At 41.1% G+C, this 21,974-nt stretch overlaps 2 protein-coding genes across 2 annotated transcripts in view; both read right to left on the bottom strand.

The window, feature by feature from the left end:
• Positions 1 to 6,951: 6,951 nt before the first annotated feature.
• LOC107292672 (bile acid-CoA:amino acid N-acyltransferase-like) lies at positions 6,952 to 12,418 on the bottom strand. Its single transcript, XM_015821784.2, has 4 exons — positions 12,361 to 12,418; positions 11,325 to 11,614; positions 8,516 to 8,718; positions 6,952 to 7,845 (listed from the first exon to the last, which is right to left on the bottom strand). Exons 2-4 carry the CDS (start codon positions 11,590 to 11,592, stop codon positions 7,252 to 7,254), a joined length of 1,065 nt encoding a protein of 354 aa, XP_015677270.1. The 5' UTR covers positions 11,593 to 11,614; positions 12,361 to 12,418; the 3' UTR covers positions 6,952 to 7,251.
• Positions 12,419 to 17,067: 4,649 nt separating this feature from the next.
• The window catches only part of LOC107292643 (pre-mRNA-processing factor 19), a 12,512-nt gene continuing 7,605 nt past the window's right edge, over positions 17,068 to 21,974 (bottom strand). Inside the window, exons 8-13 of the mRNA XM_015821754.1 lie at positions 21,806 to 21,961; positions 21,601 to 21,670; positions 21,368 to 21,453; positions 18,905 to 19,075; positions 18,242 to 18,347; positions 17,068 to 18,070 (exon numbers count right to left, since the gene is read on the bottom strand). Coding sequence (XP_015677240.1) covers positions 17,973 to 18,070; positions 18,242 to 18,347; positions 18,905 to 19,075; positions 21,368 to 21,453; positions 21,601 to 21,670; positions 21,806 to 21,961 — 687 coding nt within the window. The 3' untranslated portion in view covers positions 17,068 to 17,972. The remainder of the gene's footprint in view (positions 18,071 to 18,241; positions 18,348 to 18,904; positions 19,076 to 21,367; positions 21,454 to 21,600; positions 21,671 to 21,805; positions 21,962 to 21,974) is intronic.

Below are 21,974 nucleotides of genomic sequence, written 5' to 3'. Positions count from 1 at the left end.
AGGTTCCTATGGCTTCAACACCTTCTATCATTTCATCTCTGTTAGTGAGAATTAGGTCCAAAATGGCTAATCCCCTAGTTCCCTTCTCTACTTTTTGGGAGACAAAGTTGTCTGCTAGGTTTGTCAGGAATCTGTTTGATCTTCCACTCGGTGCAGAGTTTGTCTCCCAGTTGATGTCAGGGTAGTTAAAGTCCCCCATTACTATTGTGATGTGCTTCCTACATACCTTAGTTAGCTGACTAGCAATAAGTTCATCTATTTCCTGTGTTTGGTTGGGTGGCCTATAGTATACACCTATGGCAATGTCATTTCCCCCCCCCCTTTTATATTGACCCATATGCATTCAGGACAGTTTTCATCATTGTTGTGTTCTATTTCTGTAGAGATGTAGTTATTTCTTATATAGAGAGCAACTCCACCTCCTCTTTTATTTGGCCTGTTTCTTTTAAATAATTTAAATCCCTCTAGCTGTGTGTTCCATTTGTGGGTTTCGTCCCACCATGTTTCCGTTATGGCAACAATATCATATCTGCCCTCATTAACCTGAATTTCTAGTTCTCCCTGTTTGCTGTTCATACTCTGTGCATTTGTGTATAGACATTTGAGTCCTTTATGGCCATCCCTGTGTTTACTTCCTACATAACCTGTGTGGTGCCTGAGTTCCCCTAATGTCTTACCACCTATTTGGTTAGTGTACTTTGTGTGGCACTTGCTATTAAGAGCTTTAGAGCAGACATGTCAAACACAAGGCCCGGGGGCCGGATGCGGCCCACGAAGTGGTTTCATATGGCCCGCAAAGCCATCCTGGAAACAGTGAGGGAACGGCCCCCACTGCCTTGGCCCTGGCCCAGGCCATCCGAGAGCCAATGTACAATTTTTTGGTGGCCATCTATGCTGAAACGCATTCAGTCTTAGCTCCACAAGGCCGTCTGGAAACAACGAGGAACCAGCCCCTGCCGCGTCGGCCCTGCCCCCTGGGTGCATGCTGGGGAGGTGTCACCCTTTGTGAGGAATGAAGAAATGGACCATGCCTTGGTGCTTGCCCTGGTCCCACCCCCTTCTGCCAGAGACCCTCAGATCTGTCCCATTCCTGCCCAGGCCCCCACAGGCACTCTCGACGCGAACGATGTAGAGCTGGCCACGCCTACCCAGTAGGCCATGCCCATCCAGTAGGCCACCCCCCCACCCCCCTGAGGGCAACCGCAATGTTGATGCGGCCCTCAATGAAATTGAGTTTGACACCCCTGCATTACAATTATAATTGACTCCAACAAAATTTCTGTTGCTAAACAAGATAGTAGTTAAGTGAGTTTTCCCTCATTTTATGACCTTCCTCGCCACTGTTGTTAGGTAAATCATTGCAGTAACACGGTTGTCAAGGGAAACTGGCTTCCCCATTTACTTTGCTTATCAGGTGATCACATGACCCCAGGACACCCCAACTACCATAAATACATGCCAGTTGCCAAGTGTCTGAATTTTGATCACATGACTATGGAGGTGCTACGATGTTTGTAAGTCTGAAAAACTGTCATAAGTCCCTTTTTCATTGCTGTTTTAACTTGAAATGGTCACTAAACGAATAGTTGTAAGTTGAGGACTACCTATATACTACTTAGCCCTCTGCTTTCAGCCTTGAGCAAGTGGAGGAGCAACTGGAGATGGCAATGCTGATGGCGGATGCAGTGGTGGTGATGGTGGTTACTACTTTTCCTATCTGTGATTAGGTTTAAGGATCCCATTAAGCCATAATGTGGTTTATTGGGAGGAGGGGGGGAAGGTGTTGGGGTATTGAAATGTAAGGTCCCAGTCCCTTTCTTGAACTTGAAATACCATGTCAATCTAATCAGATAACCCAAGCGGAGACTTCTTGATCAAGCAGCACTTTATTTGATCAAATCAAGCAGCTGGGTGGCCAACAATCTGGAACGCAGAGTTACGTCCAGAAGTGCCACACTTTAGAAAGTTGGTAGCATTGCTTTATAAACTTTGTTAGCCAATGAAAATCAGACAACAGAGCCATTACATCATAAAGAAGACATCGATCATTCCTGTACACTCCCTTATTCCCTCCTTCAGTGTATCACATCCATGTACATGATTCTCAAGCCTGCATGAGATTTCTCTGGTGCAAAAGCTGATTATAATGCATGTGTCAATATCCCAATAGAACCTAGCACGGTTTACATATGTTCCACCTGAGATTAATTAGGAATCCTACAGATGATAGCTGTTTATGAAACAAGCTGTTTACAACAATGGATGCAGCACACTGAGAATTTATGAAGATTTTTGTACACAAAGGATTCATTTCAAAGTCAACATATTTATCATTAACTCATTATTTTATTTGAAAGAGAAATTATAGAAGTACTCTGAAAGTCACAATAGACCAAACAAGACAACGCTAATCTTTTTTGCATTTCCAGAGTCTTATCATCGTATATGATTCTTACTATCTAGTTATCTTTATGAAACATGCATTATGAGAACCCAATTTCTATCTTGTGAGTAGGGTTTATTTCATAATATTTGTGGACCAAAAGAACCTATGCAACCTGCACTTCCTTCTTAGCTGGGCTAAGATGGAGCTCAAAAAATTTCAGGACCTCTTTCCAGAAATGTTCCTCAGCTTTGGCATGAGACTTCATCTCTCCTCCCCATATTGTGGGTATAGGACTACCCCGGATAGAAGAGATGAAGCAAGTTGGGGATCCAGGTGGTTCTATCATATGTCCAGCCTTAGGGTAAGATAATAACCTATAGTTAGTTTTCCCATACTTCTTTGCACGGCTCAAAGCCGCTTCAGCAAACATCTTACTGTTCAAGCCTTGGTCAGCTTCTCCTACCACAAGGAGAACGTGACCCTGGGCTTTTTCCACAGGAATGGCAGAGACTTCATGAACTGAATCTAGAGGATCTCCCATGACATTGAAACTGGACATCAATCCTATTTCATTGATGAGAACCGCCTCTGCCGAGTAGGGAACAGCAGGGATGTTGATATCGCGAAAATGGAGGGGTGCACCATTCATACTTGTGGCACCATTGATGCACACTGCAGCTGCTATTTCCTCTAAGAAGGTTCCCATGGCTAATGCAATTTCAGCTCCTTTGGACAAGCCAATGACTCCAGCTCTTGGACCTCTTACCTGGGTGGATAAGGAGAGAAAGGTACATATAGACAAGGTTAAAAATAATTCACGGAAGCTTGAGAAGTGGTCATGCAAACATAATGGAAATGGAAATACTTAATCCCGATCCAAACATTTATCACAAAAGCCTAAATACTGAGAACGAATTTGTCAAAGGACGTGATGCAATTCTCCTGGGCAAAGTATAAACTTGCCCAGCGTTTGGTTTTAAAATTTGGCACTTAATATGATGTCTTTCCTGCCACCAAAATCCTCCTGTCTTGTGTAGTCATAAATGAGACTACCTGAGACCTCTTGTGAAGTTAACGGTATCTTACTTGTGGTCTTAATCCCTTTTAGTGTTTCCTGCTTAATATGATTGGGCAATTATCAATGAATATTCAAGAGTTTACAATCAGATGGGGATACTTCTCTCAGTCCGAATCTGGTCAGTTTAGCCCTGTGGTGTCTCTGGCATTGTCCATAGCACTGTCCAGTCTTGAAGTGCACTCAGCAAGAGCTCCCTGAAGTTCCCAATCTGCCTTTAACCAGGATACTTGACTCCGCTTCGCTCACTAGCAGTGGGCTAAATCAGATCTTTCTCACCCACCCAAACAAAGTTGCTTCTCTCTTCTGATTCTCACTGCTGCCAACTGGTGAAAAAAAGGTGCTGCTCTAGCAAGCCAGTAACAGCTAAACTGTATTATGTTTTCCATTATTAAGACTATACTTCCCTAGGCTATTAATGAGCAGAGTCAAGCAGCCACTGACTTAGTTTTGTGGGACACCGGGGGAGTGATAGAGCTGACCCTCACTGCTTCACAGAGGGTTTTTTTTTTTTTTTTGCACTCTAAGGCAAGAACTGAAGCTTCTGACGTGCACATTATCTCTTTGACAAACTTATAATAGGATGAATTTTCAGATAACTGAAATAATACCTTCACCAACTTTTATGTTTAGGCTTTTCATCCTCACAGCTATCTGTAATTTGTCTTTCTGGGCACCTAAATAAATTATAGAATTAAGATAATAATGCTGTGGCTCCTTAAAACAACTATAGTTATTATCTTAATTCTACAATTATTTTTTTTCTAAAGACATCTATCCAAATATCCCTATTCATCTTCCACTCTTGTCCCTTTCTTTTTTCCTAATCATGATACTTATAATCGTGTTTTCAGAACTGACTGCCTTATCTTGATATTCTAAAGTTCATTGTGCAAAAGGATCAAAGGGTAGAAAACAAAATAAAAACATTTGACCTATAAAAAAATAAAGACTCCTTTGAGTTGATCTTGACTGCTAATGACATAAAGGACATTTCATTAATTTTCTTGGCAATAATAATAGAAGCATTCACCATTGCTGTATTCTCTGGTGTTTTTTAAAGTTTTGTTTAGCCTACAGGGAACCCTACAGGTAGTGCTTACTGACCATTCAAAGTTACGACAGACCTAAAAATAGGTACTTATGACCTGGATTTTAAGTTCCAATGGCTGTCCCCCATTCACAACTGGCCTGTATTTGTGGCCTGTTTTTATGGCTGTTTGCAGCATCCAGTGGTCACGTGAGTACAATTTATGACATTTTTTGCAGGAAACTGGGATTTACTTCCAATGGGTTCACTTAACAACCACTTCAAAAAAAGATTATAAAATCAAGTTGGTCATGTGATGACCTGCTTAACGACTGGTACAACGTATGACCATAAATTGGGCTCAAAACAATCCTAGGTTGAGGACTACCTGCATTGCCCTCAATTTTCCTGATTGCCTCCTATCTAAGGTCTAAGCACAACTTATCCTGCTTAGCTTGTTTTGAGATCAGCCAAGGTGCTCTCATCTAGATGGATCACTAGATACCTCCAGTTGTAAATCAGATCCTTCAGAATAACTTACAGCAACTGACCAACCACATTTCATTGATAACCCCAGGTTTTCTTGACACCTGTTTTTGTATATATGCAAGTCTGGGAGAAAGAGAAGACTTGAACACATAGGCTTATTTCCAGAAGTCATCCATTGCACTCCACATTTGTGTGACAATGGTCAGTTTATTTTTTTGACACTCAGTATGATTGATATTTTTGTATTTGGTGTCTGTTTGCCTCAAAATGAGGTATGCCCTGTTTCCAAAACTTTTCCTTAGAGATTTCTATCTGGGTAATAATCAGGTCCAATTATGTTTGGATTCCAAGGACAATTAGGTGCTGCTAAGATGGGAACTGATCCACGCAACGAAATAAACTCTCATAATTTAATATAAGATATGAACAGTTAACTTTGGTTTTGGTTGAGAAGCCTTTTTTGTTATTTATATAGTAAGTGGGCTAGCCTAGCGATAGTTGAAGATTTCTTTGAGATAGGAATAGGAAAAAAAAACATTACTGACTTCATTTTATAGTTGAGCACTTTATAGTCGATTGAAATACCAATCAATCTTATGGAAGCACAAGACAAATAGAAACGTGCCCTTTACTACAAAGTTACATTTCTGATATGTACTTTACAGAATCCACGAAATGTCATAAGGATATTCTCATCTAGCCTGAGGGTGATAGGATGTAGTCCAGAATCGCAGGAGAGAGCAAAGAGACAACATGTTTGAATCTTTAGTATGCAGGAAAAGGGCAACGGCAGACTCTCCCTAGCAGTTCACAGGATAAATCTCATAGTCACACAGAGAAGTGCTTTAGTCTGGAAAGATGTCTGTCTATTGACAGAAACAACAGTGAACAATAGTAAAGAAAGCACTCTGAAATAGTTCAATTCCTATACAGATTCTCAGTCATCCAGGTCATAGTTGTCTCAAAGGTGCTTTTTCAAAAAGCAACCGGACTGTTTTTTCCTTGAGGAAGAAGGAACAAAACGTTTTGTTTCTCATCCAAGAAATGTCATCAGTTGTGATGGCAGGAGGGTGGGGGTGAGATGGGATGGAAGGATGGGTTCTGACCAGTGATGGGATTAAAATATGTGAACAACCGGTTCTCTGTGCGGATGCCACTTCCAGAAGTCCATTCTGGGCCTGGGCAACAAAAGTTAGCTACCGGTTCTGCCGAAGTGGTGCGAACTGGCTGAATCCCACCACTGGTTCTGACCGGATAGTGGAACACTCTAAATACTCTGAAGTAGCTCCTTGTGTCATTCTTGGTTCCTTGGGGCTGACAATGAGTTCCCACATCACATTAAGGCAAATCCAAGCAAATCACATTATGCTGTATGATGGTTTGTGCACCAAAAAAGCGTGACGTTTTGCATTCTATGAGTGATTGGTATTTTATGTTAATCAGGCAGCAATGGCTTATCCAACAAACTATGGATCAAACAAACTATGGATCAGTAAACCCTGTGAATGGTCTTTTTTGTGGTTATGATTACTGCCAAATTTTCAGATGACATAAAACTGGTTGAGAGCTGAATAGAAATAAAATTCTGAATTATCTAGATAGGTAAATAAACTGGTGGTAAAAAAAATAATTAAGAGAACCGAAGGTGAAATGAAGCATTTAGAAAGCAGAATTCAGATGCATACTTGTGGGATCGAAGATATTTGATTTGACACTAGTATCTCAAAAAACAAACAAAAAACAGCTTAGAATAGTTGTTGATTGAAAACTATGACATAGCACTGTGATTATATAAAAAAGGGCAAATGTAATTTCCTTTGCACCAGAAGAAATATAAATTCCAAATCTCAAGAAGAGATGTTCCATCCTTTAAGAATTCACAGACACTGTTGTAGTTTCAGAGAATGGCAAGTAAGTTCTCTGAAGGCAGAATGAAGAATCTTGATGTGTGTAGCTTTATGAAAAACAAAGAATGGAAGGAAGAATATGGTAGCATTCATTAAGAAACCCACAGAGAATGCTAACATCTGTTTTCTTCTCAGCCGGTGGGACATCTAAACAGTGAGGCAGACTCTGAATGTTCTGAAAAATTTACTAACACCAAGCAGCAGTTCAACAATGGATCTAATCAGTCGAAGAGCTAGAGGGCTCCCCTTCATCTAAAGGAGTTGTTTTAACTTTAACCTCTGCGCAGGGTAGAAGATTGGAGTTCAATGGCTCCATCCAACTCCATAATTCTAAAGGAAGCTAAACAACCTGGCCTTTCTTTTATCATAAGCTGCTCTTCTGAAGTGGCCCAAGATGAAACTTAAAAAAATTCAGGATCTCATTCCAGGAGTGTTCCTGGGCTTTAGCATGAGGCTTCACTTCCCCTCCCCATTGGATCGGCAAGGGAGAAAACCGAAGTGGGTAGGCAAAGCAAACTGGAGATCCAGGGGGTTCTATCAGATGTCCAGCCCCTGGATAAAACAACAGGCTACAATGATTTTTCCCATGTTTCTTTGCTCGAGCCAGGGCTGCTTCAGCAAACGCCCTGCTATTGAAGCTTTGGTCAGCTTCCCCCACCACAAAGAGGACGTGCCCTTGGGCCTTCTCCACAGGAATGGTAGACACTTCATATTTTTCATCCAGAAGATGTCCCACACAATCGAAAAGGGATGCCAATCCCATTTCATTAATGAGAAACTTCTCACTTGCATAGGAAGCTCCAGGGATACTGACATCATGAAAGTGAAGTGGTGTAATCATTATTGTTGGACCATTGATGCACACTGAAGCCACTACTTCCTTTAAGAAGGTACTCATGGCCAATGCAATTTCTGCTCCTTTGGATAAACCAATAATTCCAAGTCCTGGACCTCTTACCTGGAGTAGCAAACACAGAGAGACATACAAAAGTTTAAATCACTTTCTTCCTTAAAACAATGAGGGGTGATATCAAAGTTATAAAAAATGACATACTAATGCACATGCTATATTATTGCAGATCTACACATTCAAAAATGAACTTGGTCACCTTCTCTTTCTGCCAGCCAGCCAATACAAGACATGAAATGTGACAGACAGAAGGAAGGAAGTCTGAAAAAAATGTTGCTGCTTTTATGAATCATCTCATTAAAGCAGTGCACTTTTAAGCATGACTCTTAATTGCATATTTTTGCATGTTTTTCAGCTACACATAAGGAAGCCTAAGAAAAAAAATTGTATGCTTTAATGAAAACTGAGAGGGTGGATATAATGGGTGTGTCCACAAAATGACAAAAGAGCATTGCAGCATTGAGGGGTCAGCAATGTATCACAATGCACATACAAAAGGTGGCAATGCAGCACTGCTCTCATCCTTCTGCCCTCAGGAACGATGCTACTGATCTATGCTGTGCTTTGTCAGGCCCAAAATCCCTTTAGCTTGTATATCTGACAGGTGCATAGCATGCTAGTTTGTATGAAGTATTCTGCATAACAAATAGAGAATAAACTCTAGGATCTTCCTGAGTGTCAACAAGAAGTTTAAGAAAAGATATAATCTCATGCACACCTTAGGATTTTTCAAGAGCAATCTGCATGCTTCCTCAAAATACTCCAGATCTACTACTTCCAGAGTCTGTGGTAAATCATCATATGCAAAGAAAGCCAAAGCCAGAACTGCAAAGCCTTTGCTAGCCAATAAGCCAGCTCGAAATTCGATTAGTCCTCCAGCTCCACCAAATAGGTCAATCAGTCCTGGAAATGGCCCAGGGCCTGGTGAGGCGGAGAGGGAGAAAAAACAAGGATAAGTGAAGAAATAAAAAACAAAGAGTAATATCCCTTTTGTCAAATACATTACTTTCTCTGATTTGGGAACAATGCTTTTAATGATGTCTAGAACTGCATTTGCTTTTTTTTTTTTTGTAGCGATGTCATACTGCTGAGCCAAATTTAATTTTCACTCAGCTACTCTTGCAAAATCTTTTTCATAGGTACTGTTAGCAAGCTATGCATCTCACATCTTATTTGTGAGATGCATGAAGGACTTTTCGTTGTCTCAGTTAAGTTTCTTTCTGTCATTTTGTTCCATTTCTCTAAGCTACTACATCCATGTTCAATTTTATCTGTATCTAATCTAGGGCATCAGCTATTTCAGCTATTTTTGGGTCATCTGCAGATCTGAAGAGCATTCCCTCTACCCCATCATCAAAGACATTAATAAAAAATATTGCATTGTGTCAGACCCAGGCTGAAGTTTGCAGCACTGAATTCAGTATCTCACTTTAGTTTCACAAAGAATCATGATTAAATGAGCATCTGAATATGATTTTCGGATCACTATATATCCTAACTCAGAGGTCCCCAACCTTTTGGGCACCAGGGACCAGTTCCGTGGAGAGAGGTTTTTCCACAGACCGGAGGGTGCGTGGTTTTGTGTGCTGCCTGCATCCCACAGATGGGGCTTTGCTTGTTTGTGCAGACTGGTTGCTGGCATGATGTGGCCCGGTACTGGTCCACAGACCGGGGGTTGGAGACCCCTGTCCTAACTGACATGTCATTCAACCACAATCATCCAACCTGCTGTCATAGATACTTTGTCAAATGCATTGATGAAATCTTGATTATATAGTGTTGTATCTATAGCATTTCCATAATCTATGAAAGAAGTTAATAGAAAGTAAAGATTAGTCTGATTCATGCTAACTTATAGTGGTGAGTAGTAACAGACTCTCATAACTGGGGCAGTCCACGAATACTGTGAATTAGTACTACTGCAAATAAGTAAGCTTCAAGTATTTCTTGTCATTTGCTATTTCACATTCCCTAAGATATTCCAAAGATAATGATTTGACCAGATCATCAGCAAGTTCTTTCAGTGCTCTAGGAATCATCTAGACCAAAAGATTTGGTTTAAAGATTCCTTTAAAGTCAATAAGTGTTCCCTGACTATGTTTCTGTCCTTATCTGCTTATCTGCTTCTCAGGAAAGACTGGGCCAAAGAATGAGAAGTCTAATTCTCATAGCTCATTTACAAATTATTGTTTTTTCTTTGGACATAATGATGACAAGTAGCCTTTTCTTGTTCTTAGCATCTTTCCCTAACTTCAGCTGATTCTCAGCTTTAGCTTTCCCAACAACATCTGTGCAAATCTGGGTGACCCATTTGTTCCCTTCCTTGTGACATGACATGCCTTTCTACTTTTTATATGCCCCTTTTTCAAAAAGCGTTCAAATCTTTACTAAGAATTGTGCATGGGCACATGGTCTCTTTTATCAGTACTATGATCCAACTTGGATAAAAGAAAACAGTTTGTGCTCATATACAGTAGTGGCCAAAATTGTGGAAACCTTTTGGGAAAAGTGTACAGTAGAAATGCCACCTTTGGTTAAGTTTCCACCATTTTTCTTCTAATTTCTTTATAACTGTAGCCTTGTTCACTTAACAATACTATTTTACATCGCTTTCTGGGCAACCAGCCAATTCTTTGCACCATTACTTTAATTTTATTACGTTTTACAAGCTCACTAAATGAAAGAACAGAAAAAAACCAGCCAACTTGATAGCGATCACATAACACACTGACAAATGTGCTCCTCTCAGCTTCAATACATGACATCAATAACTGAATCCTACTGTAATCTGATTGGCTCATTGCCAAAACAAGATGACACCTGATTGGCTCTCTAAACACTCATGCTCATTGGCTACAGTCAGATGAAGGAAAGCTACCTGATATCAACCTAAGCAAGTTGTGCTTCCTTTTTCTGGTTATTTGACTATAACGTTTCATAGAATACAGTACAGATAATTGAACAAACTTTGTTGCATTACATTCTTGATTAAATTATCTTTCCATTGATATATAATTTTATGGTACTACTAAAAAAAAGTGGTGTTATTAGCCATCAAACCTCAAAAATAGACTTTTCCCAAAAGGTTTCCACAATTTTGGCCACTACTGTACACAGAACAGCCAATCTCTGTCCAAAGCAGAGACGCAGATGTGGAGAAGGAGATCAGATCTTTCAATCTAGCAATAGCAGATGGATACTTCAGGAATTTTAATATTAGAAATCAGTGTGGGAACTGCTAGGGGTACCAGGAAACAAGAAATTTGGGAAGATATGGCATTTATCAATAAAATATAGATCCAGACAAACATGTGAAAATGGTTTCCTGGTCTGGCTGATCTCAAAGGGCTAACAAATTATGGTATTGCTCATTTGTGCTCATCAAAGCACAAATCAACAGTGCTTCCATGCTGGCTAGGAAGTCTAGGCACTAGCACCCTAAATACATTTGGAGGCACCATCCATTGCAAGCAAGAGGTTGAGGCAATAAAGAAAGTGGAAAAGAAAACAGAATTCAGTTTCCTTACCTGGAGGCAAGAAGAGGGCTCCCCGGACCCGGCCAGACTTAATTGGGATGCGTTCCACTCCGGGGGCTGTGTACCATCGTTCCACAGTGCAAGTAGCCAGTGGTTCATCCGTGGGCAAGGGCACAATCACAGTAGAATTAAAGAGGCTAATCTGAACATAGAAGGNTGCGTGTAAGGTCACAAGCTGGGCGGGGGCCAGGCCAGAGGCATAAATCTTCACTGGCGAGTCAGCAAGGGAGACTTCAGGAGTGACACTGAGGTGGACCATAGCTGCCAGTTCTTGAGAGTACCTGGGGAAAATCAGGCTCCTAATCATATAAATTTCAGACTTGTTCAGTCTCCTTATCTCTCCCCTCTCAAACCATACTGGTCCTCAATCTGTGGTCAAGGTGTCATCTACACTGCTCTGCCAGTCCTATGTTGCAATGCTGAAGTATTTCAGAGGTGCCTGTTTCATTAACTTGTTCAGACACTTCTTAATCCGAGAACCCAACACTAGAACCAATTGGAGGATTTCATAAATGCTCCTACGTTTTGGGGAGGGGGTGACATCAATTGAAATGCATCTCATTTAACCAACTGTGGATATCTTTTGTGAACGCACATCTACAATTTCCTACTTTGAAATTATTGGCATCAACTGGTTTATGCCGCAGATCAGTTTGCAAGATTATTAAAATGTTGTTAAAACCAGCAGGCAGGAAAAGGAACAATAAGCAGCTTGTGAGTGAGATCCTCTTTCCACAGGCAATTCCAAACTTGATGATTTTGCAGTTCACTATGAATGCATCAAGACAGCTAAACAAACTTTCCTTTAAGCTAACTCCCTCCCGTGGAGCAGAAGAGGGGAGGACAAGGCAAAGCTTGTCAGGATTTTGCGTGCCCTCCCCTCACCTTCCAGCTGCTCCTCCTCAAAGTGAGCCTCTGGACTTGCCTGATTACAGAACCAGCTTCACACAGCCACTTTCTTTTCTCTCAACCGGAATGGAGAGGCACAGTGCAATTCTTTCTCTCCAACCCACAACAAATACAATACCTTTCAGTTCCAAACTTTTCCAGAATAAAGGCTTGCTCTGCCAGCTGACGGCTAAGGAAAAAATAATAAAAATAAACTTTGAGCAGAACTCGGAACTGCTTTCCACACTCTTCTCTGAAGCAAACAGCACCTTAAAGAAGAAGATGGTCTCTTCTAAAACCTTTTATTCCTCGACCTAGGCGGGGTAAACTGAGCTTGATTAAGAGTCCCACTATATTTTCAACCTCACCTTAAATTATCTAACCTTGTTCGTTAAAATCTTTCTTTGTCCTTGTCGTTTCATGTCATAAGATAAACAATGACAAAAGACGTGTTAGTGAAATGTCTCACCAATTTATTTATTAGCTTTCTTTTAACCCTTAAATGCCTTAAAATATACTGTACCCAAAACAAGGCAGAATTGCTTAAAACACTTTCTGTGAAACAGATAAAACTCTCCAGTTACCTGCACCAAGAAAGTAGAGACTCCAAAAGAGTGCAAATTTCAGTTACAGTTTCAGACCAAAATCAGTATTTTAGGAAGCAGTTGAAAATATTACCTCCTACCCAGCCAGACTAATGAATCTCACCAGACACATAGTGCATCTGAGGGCTTTAATGCCAAAAGAATCAAGCTTCCACCAGGAAACTATATTCTCAGTAAAAATCCGTACTCTCTAAAAACGGTCCATCTAGCCCAGACATGTCGAACACAAGGCGCGGGGGCCGGATGCGGCCCACAAAGTGGTTTCATGTGGCCCTTGAAGCCATCCTGGAAACAGTGAGGGAACGGCCCCCTCTGCCTTGGCCCTGGCCCAGGCCCGCCGGGAGCCAATGTACAATTTTGTGGTGGCCATCTATGCTGAAACGCATTCAGTCTTAGCTCCATAAGCCCCCCCACTGCATGGCCTGAGAGGAACAGTGAGGCTCCTCCAGTGGACCATGCCTTGGCACTCGCCCCGGTTCCACCCCCTTCTGCCAGATCTGTCCCACTCCTGCCCAGGCCCCCACAGGCACCCTTGACGTGAATGATGTAGAGCTGGCCATGCCCACCCAGTAGGCCACACCCACTCCATCCACGTCCACCCAGTAGGCTGCACCCACCCTGGCCACACACCCCCGCCCCCCCAAGGGCAACCACAATGCTGATGCGGCCCTCAATGAAATTGAGTTTGACACCCCTGACCTAGAGAATGAATTTGTGTGGATACCCTACCTGCAAGAATAAAACTAGGATTTCATTAGGGTTCAAGTTGATGAGAAAGAGATATACACACAGCTGGCTTTGTGCCGAACAAGCAGTGAAAGGGGGGGAATTGTAATGGGGAAAAAAAAATCTAACAAAATTAAGACTACATCGTCCCCTCCACAATCTTTTGAATATGACCAAGGTCAAATCCAAATTCCTTTCTTTGCCTAATCTCCTATTTTAATGGGAAGGATGAGCTCACTGAATTGTTGCCTAGTTGCTGAAATCTGGGTTTGCTTTAAAGACACCCACCCTAACCAAAGTTAGGAAAAGGGAGGAAAAAAACCCCAACCCAGCTTGTCTACCTCCCTGAAGGGAGAAGTCAAGGCTCCCTGCCTCAGCACGAAAGTGTTTGGCAGGATTTACTGGAATGGTTGCCCTGGAAAAGGCTTCATGGCTCAGACAGGCCGGAGGCTGTTTCGGTGAACCAAGGCAGCATTTTAATCCCTCTGCTAAAGCAGTAACAGTAACCCCAGGATTTAATGAAACTTCACTCTTTCCCTCAAATGAGAGCTTGCCCCTCCCTGGGTTAGCTTCCCCTGATGGAGCAGCCAGTCAACCAAGAGAGATTTCTGAGGTTGACAATCCCCCTCCCCATCTCAGCCCTGCCTGGTTGTGAGGGGGCTTCTTGAGGTGGGGGCCTCGCCTGGCCTCATGAAGGAGCTAGTTTTTCTGGCAGTGCAATGCTGGCAGAACAACTGTCTCTGCTACCTTAGCAAATGTCAGGAGGTGGGCAGGCTTCACTGTTCACCACCACAAATTGGTGGGGCTGCTTTTCTTCTGGCCCGTGTTTCTTTCTGTTCAGCTGAGAGCAAACGGTTTTATTTTGGCCCCACTCTCCCACAGGCAAAGTATATTTATTTATTTATTCATTAAACAAATTTATATAGCTACCTGTCTCACAGTGACTCTGGGCAACATACAGCACTTAAAATCCACAATTTAAAAATTCATAATTTAACCTCCTCCCGCGCACACTGGCAATTAATAAGTGCATTAATTGCCAAACAGGCTGTGATCCTGTATATCAAGATGATGATGATGTCACACAATTATTTAAAACATTTAGATAGCTGCTTCTCTTATGTTGCACTGTGGACGTCTCCCAATGAAAAAACACACAAAAACGGGTGGAACTTCAATCGCCCTGTTGTCACTGCCACCTTGAATTTTCTGGCCACACTCTGTAGATACCCATTTAAGCAAAGTCCATATTTATGCTCCTGGTCTGAGTGAAACTGGTTGTCTAAAAGGCAGAAGGGAGGGGAAATATTTGCAGATCACAAAGCCACAATATCAGTTGCTTTTGTGGTCAGTTTCATTTTAATTGCCCAAGGTATCAAACGTATGTAAAAACTGAACAGATTTCAGGTCTCTGCCTTTCTAACAGGGAAAAAGAAAAGAAACACTATGACAGACAGTTAACGGTTGGAAGGATCTAGAACTTTGGTCTTTTTCAGTCTGAATCTTGCACTTTCAGCATGATCCCTCAGCTATTCTTAGTATCTTCCTGAAGAGCAAAATTGCTCAGCAGTTTGCCTATCTTGCATATAGATCTCCAGAATGCTGCTTGCTTTTGGGAATAACTAACTTGAGTTTGGTTTACTGTACTGTAAAAAAATGAAATAAAGAAAAATTACGTAGATAGCCATGAAGCAGATCTCATAGATGTTGTACACATACACATTGTTGTTCCTTGTTTCCTGTGCCCCTTGGACAATATGATCATTGTGAAAATGTGCGTTTTCTAAAGTTTTTTCTAAAGTTTTGCTAGGTAGCACAGCAAGTCCTATCAGCTGTTTTCTCAGCAAGATCTGTTGCCTCAGAACTAAGAAATTTCCTGGCAGCTAGAACAATTAACCAGTGGAACAACCTCTGCCTCCAGAAGCGGTGAATGCTCCAACACTGGAAGTTTTTAAGAAGAGACTGGACAGCCATTTGTCTGAAATTGTATAGGGTTTCCTGCCTGAGCAAGGGGTTGGACTAGAAGACCTCCAAGGTCCCTTCCAACTCTGTAATTCTATTATTCTGCCTAATGGCAAGGTGTAGGTAAATGTCTATTTACTCCTTTTGTCTACCCCTCTCAAATTGTGTTTTCATAAGCTGAACATATTATTTCTGTATGAAAAGTCCTTTCTTTCAGGACCGATCCTGCTATTATGCAAAGTAAGACTATAAGAAGAAATCCATCATGGCCTAAGATAAGATCTCTTGTGCTGAATGAGTTAAAAGTGTATATCAGTAGTATATATTAACAATAAACAATCTATATATATAAATAAAAATGTAAATGTTCGTTTGTTCAAAATCTTAAATCTCCGAAAGTTCTTCACCGATTGCTTTGAAATTTTGACACGTTGCATTTGAATACGCGCGTTTTTATATACCTATATTATATAGATGTCACACCTGTGACAGGTAAAAACATGCTTTTTTGAAAAACAGCGCCATCTGTTGGACGTAAAAGCAACACATGCTTTTACCAGAGTGAGCCACAGCAACGCATGGCCGGGGACAGCTAGTACTTAATAACATAGTTATACTAAACTTGGATGTCAGTTTCACACTTGGTATATTCACAATTCCACTCCAAAGATTATGTATTGCAGGGCTAATTGTTTGACCTGTTCGAGGGGCATAATTTTCTCAATTTCCAATGGTAGGTATGTAGGTGGGCTGGCTGCAGTCAAAAAACAAAAACCTGATGGTAAAAATACAAAATAGAAATGGAATTTTATTATTTTAATGCTGTACAGCAAAGTGGAGGACACAACACCTGAATGAACCTAGGATGTCCCATGCACACCAAAATGCTTGTTGAATGGGATGAACATATTGGTTATGAAAGCACTCTTTTTGAGACTGATTTAGGATTCATGTCTATGCAGAAGAGGCCCACGAATGAATCTCGCTTACTCCATGCTTGACTATAAAGAGGGTTTTATTCTATAGACGCAGGGGTAGTCAACCTTGGCTCTTTTATGACTCGTGGACTTCAATTCCCAGCTGGCTGAGAAATTCTGGGAGTTGAAGTCCACGAGTCATAAAAGAGCCAAGGTTGACTACCCCTGCTATAGAGGCATGCAAATGAACTTTCTGATGTACAAGATGTTGCCAAAATGGACAGGGCAATTTTTATCTTTTTTTTTCCTATTGACAAAAGCTATAGATAGCTTTTTTTTCTAGTTTAAAACAAAAACCACATTTTGAAGAGCTGTTAAGATTGGCCCTCTGTTCCTTGTCAATGTCCAGTAGCATTTATCAATGAAGATTGATAGTCAAGAAGCAACAAATCAGTCTTACAAAATGTGCACTATTTGTGCTATCATCCAGATTTATGGCAAACTTTTCAGCATTGCTCATTTGTTGGTTCATTCTATTTTTCCACCGAATTAATTCTATCAGAGATTCAAATTGGTGATTTAAACAATTTGTTCAGTAATTTCAAGCTTCTAACACAATGATCCATCAACTAACCAGGCCAGATGAATTCACCTAAAATGATAAACTTTGTGGTCTGTTTTATCCCAGTATAACCAAGTGATGCTTAAAACAATGTTTATATAGAATAAAATGTACACGTTTATATATTTAGGAAACAATGAAATGAAACGGAAATGAAGGTATTTGGAAATAAGAGGCCCAGAGAAAAGAACTGCTCAAAACCACACTGATATCTAGATACAGAAAGGCGCTTTATGCAAATCAGGTCCTGGTCCACATAGCATACTATTGTCTATTGTAATAAAACAAGTACCAGATTTCATATCTCAAAGTAGTATGTATGCTCCCTATTTGAGGCTGTATTTCAAACATTCCATTTTAATGAATGGTTACGAGAATCTACTGCCTTCAGAATGTGCCTATAAATTGAATACTATCTTTAAGGAATTCATCATCAAAATTGCTGAACTGTGATACCTTCTCATGCTGTGAGAAATTCAAAAGCTGTTATGTATAAACATTTGTGTGTGTTGGCAAAATGTAGTTCAATATACAAATGTTTGAAATGTAAGATACCACCCAAAAGCACATTGTTACAGTTGAATATTGTTTTTTAATGAAACTAGAGAGCAGCATACAAAAAACTGCACGTCTCCCCAACCCTTTCTCCATCCTCATCTCTGCCACTATCCCTACTAGAGAGTCAGCAGTGCATGGGTTTTGACTAAGTATTGTTATTGTTACAGATCTACATGAAAAACGAACACAGAGGAAAACAAATATATTTAAAACTGTGGGCAATTTTCCATGCTACAGAAAACTGACATCAGCAGCTATAATGTACATGATGTTCCATCAGTCCAAAACCCCATGCTTATCCCATAGTTTTTCATTACAGCAAAGAATAGGATCCAGATGCTTTGCATCCTAGAAACAGAAGCTACAGGCTGTAGAATTTCAGGCTTCTGTCCATGCCTGTGGACGCGAGGAACTTAGCATGGTGTCCGAAGGCTACTCCTGTTGTCAGCCCACTATGCTCTGTAGAAAAAAGACAGGACAGTCAGACGAGATATTTTTCACTCTATGATTACCACTTCAAAGAAACAGAAGGGAGCAGAAATAACTGAAGTGCTGATGCTAACCACCAGTACAAAAGACAGTATTGTATAGTATCTCTGGAGAGTCATACAAAAGCCAACAATCTCATACCTGTGAAATGAAGAACTTCTGTCCATTGCTTACAGATGAACACTTGGACATCAGTACCACCCAGGGCCAGATAGGTACCACTCTGATCAAAGATGAGAGACTTCACCTATAGAGGAAAAGCACAGAAAATAGGTTTCTAGAAGCAAAGCATTGTATGTTCACATGCTCTAGGACATCTCTGAAAGCATCTACTTTAAATCTACCCAGCCAATACAAACAAGTAGGGAGAACATGCTGTAAATCCCCACTTTAAGGGAAATGGGATCCTTGAAATAACCATTTCTGCTATGAATCTTACATTCTGAAATAGTTTGCCTCCCAATGTCAGAAATGGTGCCTTCCCTATTAATGTTCAGGAAATACTGCTCTTCTGCAGTCTTCCTGGAATACATGTTAGTCTATGTCACAACTAAACCTAGCCAGTAATTATTTGGGAACTACTGACTATTTATTATGGTTTGGATTATTTTGTATTGTACTATAATGTAAGCTCCTTAGAGTCTGCAGTGTGAGGGTGCACACAATTCAAAGGAAACCAAGCTCTCATACAGATTCCAAAGCTTTAAAAGCAGCTACATGAAATCTATCAGATTTCAGTGGCTATATTAAAATACGGAGGGCTCAAAAACGTACAACTGTCAAAAAAAATGCAACTAGACAAACCTCAAAGTTATTATCCAGCTGCAGCGTCTTGAAATTCTTCAGCTTGCGGAGATCCCAGAGTTTGACTGAGGAGTCATCAGCAGCAGTGGCCAAGTAGTAGCCGTTCTCGGAGAAGGCGATGCTAGTAATGGGACCAGAGTGTCCAGGGAAGTTTGCGACATTAGTCCGCTCCTGAGGAAGGCAAGTAATGAGTGCTATTAGAGTGATGATGTACCCTCCAAGGAAATACAACTCATGTCTCTCCCCTGCCTTTGAGATCATTGTCCTTTCAATAATACTCCTGTATAATGTTTTGAGCTCAACGTGACATTAACAGCAATATCTAGATCAGATATTTCAGACAGACCAGATTTCAAGAGATTAAAAAACTGAAAGAAAAAAAAAAACAGCCTTTAGTACATCATAATAACTAAAAAAAATTTTTACTTTAAAAACAGATATGTCACCTCTCAAAAAAATGTTTTCCCAGAACACTTTACATAACCATTTAGGTATTTTAAAACAGGGCTTTTCAACCTTTTCACAAATTGTACCACTTTTAGGACATGACAGTATTCGAGTACCACCAGTGCTTAGCAAGGTGTAAAAAAACTTGATGATTTAAAAAAAAAGGATTCTGGGTTTTAACTGATTAAATGGATTTGTTTTTATACAAATGGCTAGTTTATACTATTATGGAAAAGTAAAAAGTTGACGTTCGATTTTAATGCTTCATTCTACTGCAACAGAGGAAGTCGGAAGTCAAAGCCTTTTCTTTTCTTTCTCCCTTCTCCCCCTTACTTTTCTTTCCCTCTTTTCTCCCAACTGTGTCCTACTATTTGCTTTTGTATTTTATTCTATAATCTAATAAAATGTTACAAACCATTTAAAAAAAAGGAAAAAAGTACCAGTTTTAATTTCTTCGGTGGCAGTTCCTTTCTGAATCACTTTCCCTTTGCACTGATGAATATATGACAAATTTATCCATATTTATTAATATGCTGACCTTAGTGGTCACCTGGCTGATCGGCCCTTCTTCCTCTGATCCTCTCCTCTCTCTTTCTCCTCACTGTCTGCTGGGCTCTCTTTCCACAGCCTCTTCTCTCTCTCTCTTTCTCCTCACTCCTTGTCTCACAAAACCTCTTCTCCCTCTCTTTTTCCGTCTCCTTCTCTTTCCCCATTGTCTTTTCCCCCCTCTCCCTCTCCTGTCAAAACCTCCTCCTTTTATATCCTCTCCTCTCTCCCCCTTCGTCCTCCTTTTTTCTTCTGGGTGTGCTGGAAGCACCGATCAGCATGTAGCCACGCGCGCCAACCCTGGGGCCTCTGCCTCACCCCACTTGCTCCAGCTGACTCTCTCATCCCAAGGCCTGTCTGCTGCTCTCGGTGATAACAGAGGCTGCCAGAAGCGCCAATCAGCTGGAGCCATGCACGCTGATCCTGGCCTCTCAGCAGAGCCCTGGAAACACTGCAGCTCCAGCTGACTCTCCCCCAGGTCTGTGTGGCGCTGGCGCTGATTCAACTCATCAGCACTGCCGCTGCTTCAGTTCATCCCCCCAGCTACACTTGTCTAGATCGCATACCACCTGCCAGATGCCGAAGTACCGCCAGTGGTACACGCATCATGAGTTGAAACACGCTGCCTTAAAAAACCAATATAAATATAAACATAATTGTTGCTAATATCTTTCGATTCAGAAGAATGATTATACTTCATGAAGGTAGGAGTTATCCAAAATGTTTCCCATCTATATCTACATCTTTTGAGGAGGAACATTTGACATGGCCCTCCTTAATCTTTTCCCCCAACAAAGAAGAAGCCAAGGAGAGTTTCATGCTCTTTAACATTAGCATAAGAACTTTCTAAATAATGGTATATATACCAACCATTTGTATTTATTCACAAACGTATTAACCAGCTATATAAATCAGTAATGATCTAGCTCTAATTAACATACTGATGTATTAAATATTCCATTTCTCAGTCAAAACACCTAAAGGATAAGAATACTTTAGAACCGTGGTAGCGAACCTATGGCACGGGTGCTACAGGTGGCACGCAGAGCCCTCTCTGTGGGCATGCGCACCATCGCCCCAGTCCTAGGCCTTCAGCTGGCTTTTATAAAACCTTTTTGCTTTAGGCCTCTGCCACCATGTGCAAAAAAAAAAAAAAAGGTTCAGTCACTCAATCAATTTCAATTTCTCACAGGAAAAAAAAAGATCTCGCAAAGTTGGAATTGATTGATTGAACTTTTTAGTCCAACCCAGTCTACCGTTACCACCGCAGCCACACCCACCCAATGGGCCACGCCCACCTGGCACCCAACAATAAATAAGTGGGTTTTGGGTTGCAGTTTGGGCACTCGGTCTCTAAAAGGTTCGCCATCACTGCTTTAGAATATGCATGGTCAGTGTCAGCAAATCCTTAATAATCAGTCCTGCAAAGTAAAACTTTCCAACATTGTCATAATACAAGCCAATTCTTACCTTTAGGTCCCAGATCTTAATCTGGGAGTCCATTGTTCCTGTCCCAAAAATAAGCCCGTCAGGGTGGAACTGAGCACAGGTGAGAGCTGCAGGAAAAGAATATTGGATCACCGCGTAAGTGAGGGAGCTCCAACCAGGTTATTCCTACCCAGATGCCCAACACATTGAGACTGCACTCACTCCAGCAGCTCTCACAGAATGCTAAATTTAGATTCTAAGTCCAAAATCCATACCACAGCCAGAGGTTTCATCGGTGACCTTGGTGAGAACACGGCCAGTCTGGATGTCAGAGAAAGCCCAATACTGTAAAAAGCAAAGGTTTGAGACTGTGTATAAGCATTTGGCGACAGAAGATCGTGACTTTCATTATTGTTATGTTGAATTCTTATTTTTTTTAAAAAAAATCTAGGCGAAGAGATATTCTGGATTCACTCTCACCTGGTCATCAGAAGAGCTCAGAAGATAATCGCCAGTTGCATGGAGACTAAGCCCTGTGACAGCACTTTCATGGGCTCGTACAACCTGCACACAGGAAGCGCCAGAGACTGACCAAATACGGATAGTGGCATCTGGAGATGCTGAGAACACCAGTTCCTGGAGGGCAAAA

Source organism: Protobothrops mucrosquamatus, unplaced genomic scaffold (assembly GCF_001527695.2).
Source record: "Protobothrops mucrosquamatus isolate PMUCROS unplaced genomic scaffold, P.Mucros_1.0 scaffold1399, whole genome shotgun sequence".
NCBI lineage: Eukaryota > Metazoa > Chordata > Lepidosauria > Squamata > Viperidae > Protobothrops > Protobothrops mucrosquamatus.
Note: the sequence above shows the minus strand (reverse complement) of the source record. Positions and strands in the feature narration are given on the sequence as shown.